The following is an 18,877-nucleotide window of genomic DNA, read 5'->3' as shown; positions in this document are numbered from 1 at the left end:
TCTTACAATCCATCTGTACCACTGTAGTAGGTGCTGGTGCTTGAGGTTGCTGTCAGCTTCCTCCCAAGGTCCCTGAGTCACAGAGACTCCGAGGAAGCTCTGGAGAATTGCAGGGAGAGATAACTTCTCACCAACAGTTGAAAAACATGGGGGATCTGGGGTTGTGTGCATTCAGCCCCTTTCTGCTTGGGGTACTTAGAGAGCTCCTGTGGCATTACCATACTCTGCCTGAACCACTAAGGTGCCAACACCAGCCTGCGTCTGTGGTCGAGTGAAGAAACCACCTGGAAGAATTTTATGATGGAGAAATTAAAAAGCATTTAAAAATTAAAAAGTGATGTTACATATTGGTCTCACCTGTATGGTGAGAGTGGAAAGATTCAGGGGAAGTGGTTCCTTGTTGGGGTAGCGAGGCAGAGTGACTTTGTGGATGGTAGCCCAGGGCGCTTTGGGTTTTTTCCATATGTGTAAAAGATTCAGAGAAAAGCACTTGGACATGGCTGATTGTTCTTTGTTCTGTACTAGTCTCCCCGTGAGAATAAAGATGCTAAAAAAGATGTGTAGACTTTGAAAATCATTCTGTGTTTTTTTTTTTTTATGAACCCAAAGTCTAAATTTCCAGCTCTTATCTTCTGAGATTTAAAAAAGTAGCAAGTTTTAAAATGTAAGTGTGTGAAAGAAGAGCTAAACTTACGTGAAGTTGATATTTAACATTTACCTGTGTGTTGGATGCAAGTAGAATTTTGAAGACAATGACTGAAACCGAAATGTATATTTGTGAAAGTTTGTTTTTGGAAAATGGTGAACTATATTATTTTCATCTTCATCGACAGTACTCGGTATTTAGTTGAAGCTCAGCATATTTAGTAAGAGACAGAGCGTAGCTGGCATTGGACAGACTGTTTCTGCTCTTCGGTTTTGGGTGATTGTTCAAAGGAGTTTCAGCTCTTCCTTTTTGTTTGTGAAATTATTCCAGCGAGCACCCTCGGAACAGTTGTTTTATGCATATGAACTCCTCGATAAAGCCATCGCTGGGATGAACTGGAATTCCATGTTATCTACTCTGTCAGATGGATCATCAACAATTGACCATTGCTATGTCAAGGTGAGAGTGGGCAACCTCACATTAGGTTGATGTTTCCTTTAAGCAGGAAAAGAGCTGGCTTTCCGAGGAGGTACATAAAGTGTGGTTTCATAGGCCAGAAATAGCTCTTCCCAAAAGAAATCAAGGAGAGTGGTGTCTCTGAGTTTGTCAGTGAAGAGGATGCTCTGAGAGGTCACGTATCGTCATGTGAGCCAGCTGCTCAGGGCTAGAAGTGAGCAGAATTAAATGGCTATGAATACGACAGAACTTGAAAGATAATAAGGCAGAGCCATTCTTTAGGCTGTTTTGATAACCGTTTTCCTTTTTAATTTCTTCTTCAACTCTCCCGGACTGAAGTACTCTCACGACATAGAGGGGGATACTTACAAGCCAATCGCGCCGAATAGCTTCATGATGGATCTGCATCTTGAATTAATCCAAGCTCAGCACCGCATAGCCGTTGTACTTCTTGACCAATTGCAAGGTAGTAGTCACCCTGAAGTAACCATACAGAATGCATTTTAAGTGCCAGTCAAGGGCAGAAGTGGATTGTTGCCCACTTTGCAAATAAGTTTTATTACTTTATTTTTTTTCTCCTTGGATTAATATCAACGGATACTTTTGTTTATCAGTTTACACTTTGCATGGCAGGTCAGTAGATTTCTAAAAGAGTATGATTATATTTGTTTGCTTATAGTAAGTTATTAGTGTTTTGTGAACTCAATAGAGCAAGCATTTATTTAGTACCTACCAAGATCCTTTGTTTTTACCTTCTTATGTTTTCATCCTTTTTTTTTTTTTGGTTTTTCGAGACAGGGTTTCTCTGTGTAGCTTTGCGCCTTTCCTGGATCTCATGCTGTAGACCAGGCTGGCCTCGAACTCACAGAGATCCGCCTGCCTCTGCCTCTCGAGTGCTGGGATTAAAGGCGTGCGCCACCACCGCCCGGCTGGTGTTTTCATCCTTTTACATTTTATTTTAAACATTTACATAGCTTTAAAAACTGTTTTCCATGTGACCCTTTAGATGTAGAGGGGAGCAGATAATAATGAAAGCATTTCTGTTTCATCATAAGTAAACTGAAAGCCTGATAGAACGTTTCTGTTACATAAACAAGCTTCCCGAGAATAATTAGCCATAAACATTATTTGCAGCTGAAAATATGTGGTTCAGAAATGCCATTTAAAGCTCAATAGAATGATTGTGTCTGGTTTCCTTCAAAAATACTCATTATTTCCTATATCATCCTTCGTGGAAGAATAGGGCTTTGTTCGCTCTGGGGGTTACTATTTAATGGTTGACTCTCTGAGTGTTGTTTACTAGGTCTTTGAAGGCCAAAGGAGTTTTCATGAGGGACCACACGCGGGTATGGATGGGAGGCCTGAGCTCAATCTTTGTGGAGTCAGTTAAGGTTCCAAGCTGTATCCCTGAGTCTCCTCGTCTCTTCCGCTGCTGCTTTATTGACCTCCTACCCTAGCACTGGCTGTTATTTCCTTCTGTCCGTCCTTCTTCATTCAAGTGTGCTGCCTCCAGATTCATGCCCCAGGAATGCTATTTGTGCCTTTCTTATTCAAGAACTTCTTGGTGGCCGCCCACCGATGACCACAGCTTTTACTATGACTCATCTATATCTGCACTGAGAGTTCTTTTCCTTCAGTGGTATCTGCTTCTATTTTTTCATCAGTCATTATCATTTACACTCATTAGCACTAATAATAAAATTCAACAAAAGGGGCATGCTGTCAGGGTTCTTTAGGAAACCCCATGGCTTAGTTACTGTTCTGTTGCTGTGAAGAGACACCATGAGCAAAGAAACAAAAGAAACATTTAATTGGGGGCTTCCTTACAGTTTCAGAGGGTGAGTCCTTGACCGTCATGGCAGGGAGCAAGGCCACAGACAACAGGCATAGTACTGGAGCAGCAGCTGAGGGCTACATCTGAGTCTGCAAGTTGGAGGCAAAGAGAGAGAGAGAGAGAGAGAGAGAGAGAGAGAGAGAGAGAGAGAGAGGCTCTGGCATAGGATTTTGAAACCTCAAAGTTCCCCTCCAGTGACAGAGCTCCTCCTACACGGCCACGCCTACTAATCCTTCCCAAAATAGTTCCATCAACTAGGGAAAAATATTCAAATACACAGTCTATGAGGACTGTTCTTACTCAAATCACCACACCACAGAAACAAAATAGCCAGGTCTCTTGTGGACCAGACCTAAGAGTCATGTCCTTTCCGTGTCATGGGCCCCACAGCTCCATCGATGTATCCCTCATCCTTTTTATTGCACCACCATGATGGTTGATCCCAACTGTACACAAACTGGACATCTGCAGTCCTTTGTGTCTTAGGCAAAAGCTGTTAGGTTTCCCTGTCCTGGAGGACTCACGTTTCCAGGAACCGTGGTGACACAGTTTTTCCAGAAAGGACAAGGGACAGTTTGGCAGCAGGACTTGCCATTTTTATGTAAGAACAGAAAGTAGATAAGAGTTCCACAATGTGATTTTACTTACGATGAAACAGAAAGTCAAATATTTTGATAACTGATAAATATTTGGACATTCTGTGTCTTGAGGTACACCACTGAAAAGGAAAAGAAAAGGTAAGAATAAAACTACAATCTGCTGGGTGTGGTGGTACAAGCCTGTAGTTCCAACATGCGGGAAGCTAGAGCAAGTGGACTATAGGCTGGAGTCCTGCCTGGGCTACAAAGCAAGTTCAAGACCAGCCTGAGCCAAATAAGGAGATCCTGTTTCAGCCAAAAATAAACCAAGGTCTGAGCTTATCCCATAGTGGTTGAGCACATGCCTGGCATGCCCAAGGTCATGGGTTTGTTCCCCAGCATGGAAAACAAGGTTTCTGTTTGGTTTATAATTGGTGGTGTTTTTCAGTTCTGCAGACTCACACTGTTAGCACAAATACCAAAGGCTGGGAAAAGTTAAAGGAACCTAGACGCCCTGCGTGTTTCTCAGGTAGGTGATTAGTGTTGGATCCCGTGTAGCTCAATCAATGTAGATGACAACTTTGATCTTGATCTTTGAGGGACTATTTGTTTGTCTCCCCAGAGTCAACTGTCAGGAATAAAATAAAGAAGAACAAGTTGTCGAGAGCCTGCTACCTGATGCAGAAGGCTCTCTTACTGTTCGAGAAAGATGCAGAGTGTGCAACTTCGTGGAAGTTGTTGATGGTAATATTTCATCTTTCCATTTCTTCTTCTAGTCCTGACATCCAACTTGTGTTAAAACGAGTGCTTTGCTTATCTTTTAAAAACAGGGTTTGAGTTGGGTGTTTGGTGGTGCACATCTTTAATCCCAGCACTCGGGAGGCAGAGACAGGTGGATTTCTGTGAGTTCAAGGGCAGTCTGGTCTACAGAGAGAGAAACCCTGTCTTAGAAAGAGAGAGAGAGAGAGAGAGAGAGAGAGAGAGAGAGAGAGAGAGAGAGAGAGAGAGAGAGAGAACACTTCCTGGACCACCTCACATAGAGTAGCCCGAGGAGGGGGATTAAGCTATACCTCAGTCCTGAATTGTTTTGAAATGAATGTTTTTTTTTTTTGTCTCTAGAGACAGCTGACATGGGAAGGAGTCAAAATAAGAGAAATTAAAATTGGAGCCACACTGGCCCGCCTCGTACACTCTTTGTATCAGAATTAAAATGCACAAAGCCTGGCTGAGATAGTTTCATCCAAACAGGGGGCTGCTGACATATGGAGCGGTCTTCTCGTTGATGTCTGTGAAAAAATTGAGTGTTGGGGACGGAATGCAAGGCCTCATGTTTGCTAAGCACTTGCCCGGCCACTGAGCCATCCCCTAGAGCTGATCTTGTTGCTACTTTTAATGTGGTCTCATGCTAGACCACATTTGAAGGCAGTCACATTGCATGTTAGGAGATCTTCACTTTTGCCCTGTGTGTGACCTATAAAAGTTTGATAGCATTATCTGTGTTTGTTAGCATCCCAGCACTTCCTGAAAATGTGTAGAGAAACACATCCAAAAGGGAGCCATGTTTATTTGGCTCACAGTTTAGGGATTGGAGTTCATGGTCACTTAGTCCCTCTGCTTTTGGGTCTGTTGTGGTGATATGGTAGAGCATGGTGGAAGTATTTGCTATCAGGAAACCCACTCACCTCATGGTGGCTAGGAAGGAGAGAGGTGGAATCCGAATATCCCCTTTAAAAGTATGTCCCCATATTAAAGGTCTCACTGCCTTCCAGTGCCAGGACTGTCGATCAAACCTTTAACGCATGGGACTTTGGGAGGTATTCCATATCCTAACAGAGCACTGACCTAGTAAATATTACATGAAGCAGAAAATAATGCTACCAGTGACTTGGCCAATAAGACAAGGAAAAACCGGGTCAAATCCGGGTCAGTTAGGAGAGGCTGAAGACAGAACATGTGTGTGTAATATGTGAGTGTGCTAAGGATCAAAAGGCAGAACTGAGAGAGAAATGGAAGACAGAAGAGAGGCTAAACTGTGTACAAACAGCCACGAAAGAGAGAAGGGGAGCAGAAGGAAAGCCTAGACCAGGGGTAGGCTACGAGGCAGGCACTTGGTCCTTTGGTGCAGAAAGGAAGGAACAGTGGATAGTTGCAGATGTAAGAAGTTTGCGGGTGTGGGGGCAGTGGGAAGTTGATGCTGTCTTGCCTCAATACTTTCATAATGCAGGAATCAAGGATTTCTGCCAGCTGTGGAGAGGGGGATGTTTGGAACGAGAACAGAAGGTAAAAGGAATTGAGAATAAGGTCGAATGATGGTAGAAGCTGAGTCCAAGGAAAAGGCCTAGCTGGAACACTGAGATTCTTTCTGTGTTAGAGTCCATGAATTTTTAGAAGCTCCTTCTTCATAGTGGTCTGATATATCCTGATGTGATCTCTTTAGTAGCAACGACAGCAGAATATTTGTCACAGTGAAGACTTGCGTAGGATTATTAATTTTTTAAACTGATGCTGTTAGGCCGCAGAGTTCCTAGCTGCCTCCCTCAGAAGTCAGGCCAGGTTCCTTGCAGCCGTGAAAGTTGGCAATATAGGCTTTGATGGACTAAACCATAAATCAGGTGCTGTGGAATTTTCTGCCACCCTCTAAAAATGTATGGAAATCACATCTCTCCTTTGCTCAGAGAAGTTCTCTGAAGGCTTCCTCTTTTCTTCCAGCTCTCCTGATCATGTAGTACATGGCAGCTATTTTTATGTTTTGTTTTTCTGAAACAAGGTTTCTCTGTGAGCCTTGCCTGTCCTGGAACTCTCTCTGTAGACCAGGCTGGCCTCAAACTCACCGAGATCCGCCTGCCTCTGCCTCCCGAGTGCTGGGATCAAAGGCACGTGCCACCACTGCCCAGCGATACTGTTCCTTCTTAATGCTCTCCTACCTCAGGGCCTGATCATGGCCTCCCATTTCCCTCATGGCCACGGGGCTCTCTCACCTAACACAGCTTGTAATGAAGAGTGATTATGTCAGCTCCTTTTCTGAACCTGCAGCTCTCAGTCTCTTTGTTATTACAGGTATGAACTAAACGTTTACTGTATGAAAAAACAAAACAAGTTCAGACTGAATAGGGAAGGAAATAAGGCATCAAGGTGGAGATTTTATTGTTATAGAAAAATCACAAAAGCGGACGTTTCTATGAGATCCCGTCAGGGACCAGAAATTGCGAGTCTGAGAAGAGCTAGAAGGAAGCATCCGCGGATAGCAAGCAGGCTTTTCACAACTTGGACATAGACTAAAGTTGAACGCTGAAGGAACACTGAGTAGCCAGAGATGAGAGGTACTGGGAGGAGAGACCACTCCAGGCAGAGAGAGATGTGTGCAGAGTCTCAAGAGTCCAGGAGTCGTTCAACACTTGTCATCCTGCCTGTCACTCACTGTGAGGGGCTTGGATGTGGCGGGGCAGGAGGAGTTTGGGGGAAGGATGGTGATGAGACCAGATGGAAAGTAGAGAAGAATCCAAAGAGCTCTTCTCGCACAGCAGGCTAAGGGCTTTGGATGGATCGATGCTATCCTTGTTCAAGGTGGGGGGAGTCTGGTCTGGCGGTGTGAGGAAAGAGCTTTTGGATTTCCAGCATTTGAGTTGGGGGTGGGGATTGATGGCATGTATGGGCGGTCTGAGCTGACAGGGTCAAGGAGCCTGATCCTTGTTGGAAGATGTCTGGATGTGTTCAGATCTGTTCTTTTTTTTTTTTTTTTTTTGGTTTTTCGAGACAGGGTTTCTCTGTGTAGCTTTGCGCCTCTCCTGGAACTCACTTGGTAGCCCAGGCTGGCCTCGAACTCACAGAGATCCGCCTGGCTCTGCCTCCCGAGTGCTGGGATTAAAGGCGTGCGCCACCACCGCCCGGCCAGATTTGTTCTTTTGGCAGACACTTCGTGGCTGCGTGCTTAGAGGATGCTGGCACTCCAGTCTATTTCTATGGAGAATAAAACGTAATTTCTTTAAAAAAAGTTGCTCTCAGGACTCATCCCACATGCCTTTGGGGCCTGAGGAGATTGAAACCTTGGATGTCTCCTTCCCACCTCCTTGTTATAGCTCTACTTCCACCGAGGCCGGGGAGGGGGATAGTGGAGATACGAAGAGTCTAAGTTTCCACGTCTTTTTGTTTCCTAAGACTGTTTGAACTGGAGAAAAATTATGAGTATCATGTCCTCCTAAGATAGCCTCTTGAGATGTGTTTAGAGGCACCGTTCTTTATAAGGGATCCCCAACAAGGGATTTTACTAGCTGGGAGCATGTTGAATATTTATTTTGAGGTCAGAATCTTTGGTAGCCACCGCTGCTCCTCAGTGGCAGTTTCCATCCAAGTGTTAACGGTGTCATGATCGCTCCTCGGGGCACTCTCCTAAACAGCGATGTTATGACTCAAATAATTGTCAAACTTTCTTCCCTTAAAGAAGACAAATAAACCCCTTTCCCTTGGCAATCATTCTCTCCTGAAGAATATCACAAAATGTTTTACATTATCAGGGTCCTGTAATAAAATTGTCCCCAAGTCAGTAATGGATGTGTCACCTGATATCATAAAAAGGTATGAAAAGCTTGGGTCTCTTAGGAACTCTTAAATAATTCATACTCTGTTTTGGTTTTTCAAAAGTTTTCTGCCCTGTGGATCCATATAATCGTATCAAGTGTCTGTGGTTCCAAACCTATTAAAAAGTGAGCCTGTTTGTTGCCACAGACAAGGGACAGGCCTTTGATAGTGTTAGCCTCCCAAATGGGATGAAGAGCTTCTTCTCTTATTTAGAGGAATGCGTTTATCCCACTCTCCTGCCTTGGCTGTTTGACTCGGTTAAAGCTCTGGCTTTGCGTTCTGTGCTGTCCCTTTATTGGAGGGGACAGCACCCAGCACCTCCACTGGGTGCTTTTCTCCTTTTGAGTTGGGCAGCCACCACACGTTAGACAGTTCACTGAAGGGCCTATCAGAGGACGCTTCATGTCTTAGCACATGATGTCTTTCACTGGAAAGAGACTGAGAGGCTCCTAAGGGGTTTTAGAGCAGTTTTCCGTAATGCTGCTTCCTGCATTTCCCCTTCCAAATATCACTGAAGGAGGGGTTACTTCCTTCCCGTTAGATATGATCAGGTAGAGCAAGGATACTAAATCTGCAAAGGGGGCCTCTTGATTGCTCCCTCTTTGGAAGCTGAACCTTCCATAGCAATATGAAACGACTGCAGCTTTAGTGGACACACCCCAGTGGCAACCCCTGGCTGAGGAAAGGGAGTCCTCCTGTGCCCTCTGTAAGGGGATGGTGCTTACAACCCCTCTATTGCTACGCTTACTCACTACTGAGAAGGTGATGACCCTGTTCTGCCTGTTCTGGGAATCCCCTGCCCCTCGATCCATACTGCATTTTCTCTGTAGCTTCTGTTGCAAAGAAACTCCACTACTGCATCTACTTCTCTCCTAATGCTGTCTGCTGGAGCCGAAGTAAATGGGCAGCGGAGATAAAAACCAACAGTGTTAGGACCCCAACTCTCAGCAAAGGAGCACTGTGGCTTAGCAGATTCGTTTTTATGATGGGCACAGAATGTAGTTGTGTAGTCCCATTTTGGAAGCAGAGCTATGAGGGAAACCAGAGTCACTGGAAGTTCTAGTAGGTCCCGGCTTTACTATTTCCAGAATTTATGTCTATAATTCTATCCTACGAACTGAACTGGCAGTATAGAGTTTATTTCTTTTTCTTATTTATGGAATTCCAGTCAACTCAATCCTATTTGTTTTTCTTGAGGGACGTGTGAATTGTTTTTTCCTGAGACCCTCTCAGGTCTTTATATCTGTTCTCTGCTGCAGTTTTCCTTGTGGGAGGGCAGAGACCTTTCTGATTCTGACCCCCTCTAAAGAGCGAAGGGAGCAGGCAAAAGCACCTTGGCCGAAGTGCTGCCATTTTGACTCCAGACTCCATTTTACCTGCAGGGTGAAATAAAGTTCAGGTTGCCAAGCCCTAGGGGAGCTGAGAACTTTCCAATGGCTGACCAACCTCCTCCCTAAACCACAGAAATAGTCATTATGTATCTTTAGTTCTCTAGAAACGTCGTGGCTGTTCCCAACAACAGAAGGAACAAGTGAATCTGATTGGTTGGACTGAAAGGCTCACATTGTCTATCGACTAGCAATGATGGAAAAACACAAGAAAGCCCCTAAATCTCTAAATCCTGATTGGTGAAAGTTGTAACTGTGACTTGGCAACAAATGTTTGTGATTTTTGTGTTTATAAAGCCCACTTATGCCCCTGCTCGGGGCTGTTGGGAGAAACAAGGCTCCCGAGTCCTTATCCCATGGTCCTGTCAATCAGTGACCTGCTTACGTGGTAAATTATTAAAATTTTGGGAACCTGTAAGTGTTATCTCTCTCCTTCCTTGTGGTGCATAACAGGCTAGGTGTAACAATGTGATCATGGTTTAAACCCTGGGTTCAAATACTGACAGTGGATTTGGGCATAGTTACAGAGTAGAGATTTTTCATCTATCTTAAAGGTACAGTGTAGTGAACTTTATCTAGTTTGCCTTCCCAATTTTTTTTTTTCCAGCTTATCTTTGCATTTCAACACAGTGGCATGGTGTCAGGAGTATATAGGGTTTGGGCAGAGTTTTGGTTCTGCCAGAGATTGGCTGTATGTTCTGTGTTAGTGACAGCCTCTTGTCTTAAAATGTTCATCTACTAAGTGTGGTGGTGCATAACTTTAATGCCAGCACTTGGGAGGCAGAGGCAGAGGCAGGCGGATCTCTGTGAGTTCCCGGCCAGCCTGGTCTATGTCGTCAGTTCCAGGCCAGACATACTACGTAGTGAGACCCTGTCTCCAAAAAACAAAAACAAACAACAAAACAAAACAACCAGAAACGAGACGGTAAAATATTTGTCTATTAAAGGGAGGTTCTTAGAAAGACTTGATGAAATGGTGCACATAAAATTCTAAGCTTTTGGTACAGAGTAAACAGTCCGTAACTGTTAGCCATTATTATTATAATTGTTACCATTATTACACTGCCCTTCACTTTCAGCACTCGGTAGCATTTGCTTAGAATTATTATCTGAGCCTCAGCTGTATTTATCATCACGAGATGATGCATCACTTTCCATACCTTCTTTTAGATTCATCTTTGAAACCATGTCTTTGATTCTCAGCAATATTCCTCGCCGGGGTTCTTGGGAGATGACTTAACCTACTTTTCATCTTCTTCCAAGGTGTGCCTCATCCCGCTGGGACCGGAATGGACCTCAGGGAGGCCTCCGAGACAGTAGCGAATGTGGCACTCCATCCCCATGGCTTTGTGATACTTGTTTACATACATCTTAATCATGCCCTCAGCACTGCATTACATCTTTCCATTAGCGCTCTGATGCACTGTGGGTGTCAGACCCGTGTCAAATGTATTTAATGTCAGCCCGTCTTCATAAGCATTGGCACACTTCTCAAGAGAGGCATGTCTCATTTTCTCTAATGGAAACTATAGGCAGAGACATTTGCATTCATACAGAAATACTTAGAGCCTCAGTTTATGCAGCCCACGGATGTATAAATGGCCATGAAAAGCATGGTTGCTTCCTTTCAGCCCTGCTGCAGAAGTCCCTTTGCATTGAGGGTCCTGGTTAACCTTTTTCCTTGGTCAGCAAAAGGATCATTTCTTCTTCTAGGTTTGGTAAGCCTTTCTAATTACCAAGGGCTATCAGGAGAGGTTAACTATTGTCATCATCTGACATGTCTGAGACACCAAGTTTGTGAGCTAAGACTGGGAATGGCTGTCCAGATTTTGCAGTTGTGAGACCTTGGTATTCCAAAGCATTGTTGTAGATAACACTCACGTCTTTATTGACACCCTTTCAAAATTGAGTACAGCTGCTTTTGAGAATTTTTTCCTTCTTGATTTTTTCCTCAGATGTTTCCTTCTGTATGGTTGAAGGTCGTCAATCATCCCCGGACACTTTCTCATGAATGAGTCTTACTAGTAGCTGCAAGGTTTGTCTTAGTGAGTTAGGACTTCATTTTTAACAAGCATTAGAGTCTGCCTTCAGTTCTGTCATGGAATTTATTTGAACCAAATCTAGGACTTTATTGGACTTTTTTCACTACTTTTTGATACAAACTTTGGTATTTCTGCTAACATATTTTAAATTGGGCCACAGAATCAGAGTCAGGGATCTCTTCTTAAAGTTGGTCATGACATAGTGAGAACATTTTTATCATGTAGTTTATGTATGGTAGTAAACCCCCTTCTCCACCATCATGGTTTAGTTCGTCTTTCATTTAGAACACAGTGACTGAATCCAAAGAGATAAACAAAGCACTCTGCCTGCCATCACGGCATTCATAACAAGGCGTGGACATTTGGGTACACGGATAACATACGATACGGTACCCACTGAAATAAAGTTAGTTAGGATGAGTAGGGAGGGAGCCCTGAGAACATGGGGTTGTCATGGTGATGTCAGTGGAGGTGATGCTTGAGCAGGTCTTGAACCAGCAGAGAAGATGTGCTGCTGCCTGGGAGGGGGGAATTTCGTGGGAGTTAGTGGTTTTAGAGGTTTAGGAGAGGTACATAAGAAAGTAAAAGAGTCGATGGGGAGATACAGCCGGAAGATACATTCATGACCGTTACAAAAACTCCTGTGGAAAAACTTGCCCTTCAGGAGATACTAGAGGTTGTTCTGAAAGTCAAAACCAGAAGCTGAGGAGCCCAGAGACCGAGCAAAAAAAAAAAAAAAAAAGACTTACTTGTTACAACAGAGAGCAGGCTGCTGATCAGCCGCAGCGGGTTGGTTGATTTGGGAAAGGAGTTGACGTAAAATTACTCTTCAGAATGAGCTTTAATAGGCGAGTCAGCCTTGTGATCACAGGGATGTGATCAGACTTCGAGGTTGGAGAGAGCCAGGAGAGCATTAAGAGAGCTGGAACATCCTAGCAGAGGAAGCATGAAGGGGCTTGCAGGGAGAGAGAGAGACAGTCTTCCCTAAAACAACATGGAGAGGCACCTCATTAGGAGAGACAGCGTGAAGCGGTCCAGTAGGAGAGGCAGCTGCCGTGTACAGCATGATAGGCGTCCTGAACGGAAATCCTTCCGATCCCCCGAGCACAGGATGTTTTCCGACTGTGCGTGGGTCGGAAGTTCCACACCAGAAAATTTAGCCCGGCCTCGTCAGGGGCCTGAGGAGGAGGAGTCTGATACTGGGTAAGAAAATGAGCACGTTGCAGCTCTGAAGAGAAGTTGCTCAAGTGCAGCACATCATGCCGCCTCCTCAAGTCGCTGTGTCCCAGAGGGCATGGCCTGACTTCTGTGGGAGGATGAAAGGCAGCCGGAAGCCTGCCATGTGTCATTTCTCACCGTATGTCAGCAGTGGCTGACAGCTCTTCATGTCCTTCACGGCTATCCGTAGCATTTGTTCACGGTCTGGACGTTCAAGTCCTACTTCTGGATCTTTATTGTGTGTTAGTGATGGTTCATCCTGGCTACTACGTGAGACACCCCGTTCTGAGGGAAAGAAAAGCCAGGCCCTTCCGAGCTGGCCTTACTTCTGGATAAGACTGGCGACCTGTGAGTGCAGAATCGCATCCCAAGCCCCGGAAAAGTAGACTTTTAGAAGCTGCATCATTGCAGATACATTTCAGTTACGGCTAGTGCTTTTAGAGCTGGGTGCCAACCACTCAAATAAAACGGGAAAAGGACGAGTTAATTTTCATTTTAATGCAGGCCAGCCTCTATTATTTTAGGAAGAACCATGTCTGAAACTCTAGTCTTAGAATCTATACTTATATGGGGTGTTAGTTTGAGCAGTCAGCCTTGAGCAGAAGTCTGAGGCATACTCAAACTCTATGTCCAGTCTTTTCTTTCTTTCTTTCTTTCTTTCTTTCTTTCTTTCTTTCTTTCTTTCTTTCTTTCTTTCTTTCTTTCTTTCTTTCTTTCTTTCTTTTTTTTTTCTCGAGACAGGGTTTCTCTGTGTAGTTTTGGAGCCTGTCCTGGGTCTCGCTCTGTAGCCCAGGCTGGCCTCGAACTTACAGAGATCCACTTGCCTCTGCCTCCCGAGTGCTGGGATTAAAGGCGTGTGCCACCACTGCCCAGTCGTCCAAACTTTTCTTTATTGAGCTTGAAATCCAGGTCTCCAAACGGAAACTTCAAACTCTACATGTCTCCTGTAGGAGAAACAACATGGGCGTCTTGTAGCAGAACGGGAGTGCCTGGGACTTGATAGACAGACCTTCCGCCCTCTTAGCTGCCGGAGCTTCTTTTCTGCATTTGTTACCAGGGTAGAGCTTCTAGAATATAATGGAATGGTAGCCTTCCGTCTTTTTCTGGGCTTCACTGGAAATTCCTTTAGTGTTTTATTAGGAACACCAAGACTGCCATTTTAGTACTTTGTCTATTAACTCAACTTAATATTTAAATGATGCTAAAGATTTTTTCCTAGTTTATTGAGTTTTTGGAAATTGGTAGTCTGTGTTTAAAATGTTCAAATATCTTTAAAAATGGTTATGAATTTTTATTTTATGTGTATGAGTATTTGCCTGAGTATAAATATGTGCCCATGTGTATGCCTGGTGCATGCGAGGCCAGAGAGGGCATCGGATCCCTGGAAGTAGAATTATAGGAGATTGTGAGCTACTACATAGGTGTTGGGAACAAGCCTGGGTCCTCTGGATGAATGAACTGCCAAACACTCTTCTCTAGCTTGCTTAAATAACTCATAAAAGTAAAGACAAATATGTTTGGTTTGCCTGTGATTATTGAGAGCAAAATATTACTATTTTTATTTTAACTAGTGTTATTAGTATTGTTAGGAAATTTATACATCTCTGCTGATGCAGTTCATCTGGATTTTTAAATACTGTTTAGATCTGAAAGTTAGCTACTGTCTTTATAAATAATTATGCTTGAAATAATTATGGCTTCGCCTTCAGAATTACAGAATTAACATTTTTGTCTATTTTAACTTCATCTTGATGACATCAACTCTTAAAGACATTTCTTTCACAAACCACATGTATCAATACTCATATTTCTTGAGAGTCACATTGTGAGTTGTGTTAAGGGTAGGCTGTGGTTTACCAGTATACACGCAGGTGTCTGTGGTAGGAACTTTCAAAGCATAATTAAGTATGATGATAGATAGCCAGAGGATTTTAAGTAAAACATTAATCTCTTATTAATATACGACCATTACATTTAGACATATGCATCTGATTCCATGGATGAGGCTCATTTGGTAGTCTTTTATCATCCCGCAAAAACCATATTGATGTATATATATGTATGCCTCTGAGGTTCAAGAAATGGCATATGGAAAGACAGCGCTTACCACAAGAGAATTCCACAGATATAAAGGCGGCTCAAGCTCCTGAAATGTATTTTTCTGTTTTCACACTTCGTTACAGGAAGCGTATACCTTAATTGAGAAGATCGAAGCAGAGCAGAATGCCCTATATTCCTACCAGAAGTACCTGGAGAGTTCAAAAACCAAGAAGAGCAAGCTCCCTCCCCCGCCCATCCTGCTGGCCCGGACCCACTGCTCCGTGACTCTGAAGCCTGCTCCCTTTATTTCAGATGTTAAGGTATGGTGCCCTTCCCCAGGGCTGCCTCACGCCACGCAACGGGAGTGCTCTTATGACTGTAATGACTCCCATTATTACTCTGTTCAGCACCTGAATAGTCTTATTTATAAGCACGGAACATCAGATTAGTGTGTTCACGTCTTATCTACACTTAATTTATTCATGATATTTTTCCTTTTATGAATTGCCCTCTAAAGCTATCTCAAACACGCAGTAAGGAGAAACAGTAGAAGAATGCTCCCTCTCTGTGTCTTTGTCACAGTGACAGCCCTGTACGCTGGCAGCGTACTCAAGGTGGAGGGCTGAAGCGGGTCAGAGGGTAGTTGGAAGAGGGTAGTTCCTCTGAGAGCCAGCGTTGGCAACAAAGCAACGAGACATGGGAATTTGAAGGTGGTGGGTCTGGCGCATTGGCTCTCAATCTGTGGGTCACGACTCCTATCCTGTATTTACATTACAATTCATAGCAGTAGCAAAATTACAGTTGTGAGGCAGCAACAAAAATCCTTTTATGGCTAGGGTGGGGGTGGGGTCACCACAACGTGAGGAACTGTATTTATTGAAGGGTCACAGCACCAGGAAGGTTGAGGACCACTGCTCTAGAGAGTCTGTGTAAATTCACCCCAAGTCGCTGTAGAAACAAGTGACAATCCAAATGTCTCTTCAGTCCCAAATCTTTATGCATTTGTTAGGATGAACCTCTTCCTTCGTCACTGAGTCCCGGAACTCGGCCTAAATGGGAACCACACTTGGGATTTCATTTCCTAACAAGGCCCTGGCTCCAGCTAGTTTATATTTTAAATATTACTCTTTCCTCTTTAGATGCTCTTTGATGTTGTACTACAATGCAGTCCTATCTTTGATTATCTTTAGGGCATTTTGCACGCAGAGACTTTGAAGTTGAGCACATTTAAGTTTAAAACCTCAGCTCCTCTCCTTACTGGCAGTCCCACTTCAGAAAGGCCAAATACAGTCTGAAGATTTCTTTTCATTTGTACAGTGTGTTGATCGTGAAAAGAAGCTGAGATAGGGCTGGAGATGTATGTGGTTAGTAGAGAGCTTGTTCAGCACTCACAAAGTCCTTGCTTTGTCCCTAGGGCCACATACATGAGGTGTGGTGCCATGTGCCTTTAATCTCAGCACTTTGGAGGTGGAGTCAGAAAGATCAGTTTGTGGTCATCGCTGGCTCCGTATTATATTTTATTAAAAAATAAACGGAACTAGCCAGGTGGTAGTGCCACACACCTTTAATCCCAGCACTCGGGAGTCAGAGGCAGGTGGATCTCTTTGAGTTCCAGGCCAGCCTGGGCTACAGAGCGAGCTCCAGGACAGCCAAGGCTACACAGAGAATCCATGTCTTGAAAAAACAAACAAACAAACAAACAAACAAAAATGAGAGAGAAAATAAACTGAACTAATATATAACATTCTCCACATATTATCTGTTGACGTTTTACTAATTTTGTTAAGCCTCTGTAATAGAGTTTATCTGAACAATTATTGGAGTCACAGGCTGTGACTGCATTGTTTAGTGATAGTTTCCATCAGTTCTATATAATGAGCTTTTTTTTTTTTAGGAATGTCTGTCGGCTGTCAAGTTCTGTGTGAGTTAACAGGCACCGAGTGAAACATGGCTGAAGTGCGGCTCATTCTTGAGTGGCTTTAGATGGGTTGGGGGGATGGCCTTTCTTGAGAAATATCGTCACCTTCATGTTGCTTTGTTCTTTGACATTGTGGGAGTAGAAGTAGCATCATTTTGGGAGTTCAGCCTTGGAGATTTTGGAAATCTGTCCTAACGGTTTTAGAAAATTAGTACAGAATGAGGGATATGGGATTTACTGTTTGTTTTCAAATATTTTAGTTTAACTCAAACTTTAAGTTTTTGGTATTACTATTTAGTGACTATTGTATTTTATATTGCTTGAACATAAGAAGACATTAGCACCTCATATTTGACCTGTATCTCTCGTGCTTTTTAATGGCACACATACAGTAACAGCAGAGCTGGTTCAGGAAGGTCTACCCTTTGCTTCACCTTGGTTACCACTAGGTGGTGCTGTGGGCTCGTGTAAGTTTGCTGGTTGGCGGGTTTGGCCATCTTTTGTTTTAGTGAAAACTCTTCTTTAGGCTTTGGTTTCATTAAAATCTGTTTCTCTAGCTGCAAATGCTAATGTTACTTACATTGTCTATAAAATCTTATTTGCAAAGTTAGTGATTTGTTCACACCGTCTCTATTATGTAGATTCTAATTACACATTGCTTCCTTGTGTTACACAAACTAGGAACAAAATAAAAAAAGACAAAATCTGCCCATAAAAATGCTTTTAGAGAGAATTTGCCCTCTAGATTCTGGTTTGTGTGGTATAATTTAGAGCAATAACAAGCTGTCATACGACACAGTCTTTCCGCCCCTCTCCTCGCCCCCCACGGAAAGCGTACTCTTTGTATGGGTAATCAAGAGATGTTTAGTCCGTTATTTTGGGGTTGGTGTTTTGTGTTCTTCCAGCCTACAGTTTCTCAGCATTCTCTCCTCTCCCTCTCTTCCTGCTCATGTTGGCTGGCACCCTTAATTAGTCATACATGTCATACTAACCTGAGAAGGTTTCTCTGGAAGCACAAAGGGTCAGACACTTGCAACAGAAAGCCTCATTCGTTGAAGCTAGGGGGCCTCGGGTGGCTTGGCTATTGATAATTTTAGAAAGTGATCGATTCTGTACAAACTGTTCTTTTAGAAAGTGACTGAGAGTGGAATCAGGGCTGAGAGCCACTCAGGCGGCTTAGACTCCAGGGTTAGGTTAGGTGCGTTTGAAAACGCGGTGTGTGTCTTAGTGCCTCATTCTCTCGCTTCTCTACCATGTTTCTGTCATGTGGACATGTCACACGAAAAGCTTTTAAATGGTGACCTCTGTTCCCACCTAGTCCTGTTCTGAGTCCCTCAAGATGACGTTGTCTTTGGCATCCACTTTTGTATCTGTTTGCTCCGAGGCAGAGATTTAGTCTCTCTGCATTTCGGTTCCCATGACAGTAACAATTCCAGCCCAAAGGGATGTGGTGAATATTCACCATGTATTTTTGACAAAGATGCCAAAGAAGACGCATACTGGAGAGAGGAAGCCTCCTCAGCAAACCGTGCCGGCAGACCGCGGAGAGGCAGGAGATCAGAGTCTGGTCTCTGGCTGTAAGAAATCAACTCAAAATAGGTCAAAGACCTTAGTAAGAGATCAAAAACTCGGAAAGTTCTGGAGGAAGACACCTCAAGAGGCAGGCACAGGCTGAATCTGAAGAAGACTTTGTGAAAAGGATGGGGATAGCTCAGGAAAAAAAAAAATCAAGATTTGACAAATGGGATTTCATGAAATTTTAAAACAAAAACAGAAAGCAAAACCAACAACAAACCTCTGTACAGCCAAGGGAAGAATCCAGTGAAGAGAGGATCTGTAGAATGGGAGAAAAGTCTTTGCTAGTCGTATCACAGACAGAGGCTTAATATTTAGATATACAGAGGACTTGAAAGGCTAAAACTGGGACTAGAGCTAGCTCAGTGGTTAAGAGCACGCACTGCCTTGTAGAGGACCCGGGCTCGGTTCCCAGCCCTGGATTGGGTGCTCACAAAGGCCTGTAACTCTAGAAATGAACAGACAGTTCTCAAAGTGGAAGTGGCCAACCATCATATGGAAAGTGTTCACTCTTCTTAGCCACTAGGGAAAACCACCTAAAGCAGTGCGGAGAGACCCATCTCACCCCAGTCAGGACGCCAGTCATTAAGAGAACAAGTAACAGCAA

The 18,877-nt window shown here is 43.7% G+C and overlaps 1 protein-coding gene across 9 annotated transcripts in view; it reads left to right on the top strand.

The window, feature by feature from the left end:
* Positions 1 to 18,877, top strand: part of Cfap54 (cilia and flagella associated protein 54) — a 323,915-nt gene that overhangs the window by 58,694 nt on the left and 246,344 nt on the right. For all 9 annotated transcript variants that reach the window (XR_008221626.1, XR_008221627.1, XR_008221628.1 and 6 more), the window contains 5 exons: positions 977 to 1,105; positions 1,442 to 1,568; positions 3,963 to 4,043; positions 4,137 to 4,258; positions 14,921 to 15,097. Coding sequence is in view for 6 of the 9 variants with exons in the window: in XM_052753120.1 (XP_052609080.1) it covers positions 977 to 1,105; positions 1,442 to 1,568; positions 3,963 to 4,043; positions 4,137 to 4,258; positions 14,921 to 15,097 (636 nt within the window). In the remaining 3 variants the exon portion in view is untranslated. The remainder of the gene's footprint in view (positions 1 to 976; positions 1,106 to 1,441; positions 1,569 to 3,962; positions 4,044 to 4,136; positions 4,259 to 14,920; positions 15,098 to 18,877) is intronic.

The sequence above is a fragment of the Peromyscus californicus genome, unplaced genomic scaffold, assembly GCF_007827085.1.
Source record: "Peromyscus californicus insignis strain IS unplaced genomic scaffold, ASM782708v3 Scaffold_24__1_contigs__length_46423439, whole genome shotgun sequence".
Taxonomy (NCBI): domain Eukaryota; kingdom Metazoa; phylum Chordata; class Mammalia; order Rodentia; family Cricetidae; genus Peromyscus; species Peromyscus californicus.
This window is presented reverse-complemented; position numbering and strand designations above follow the sequence as displayed.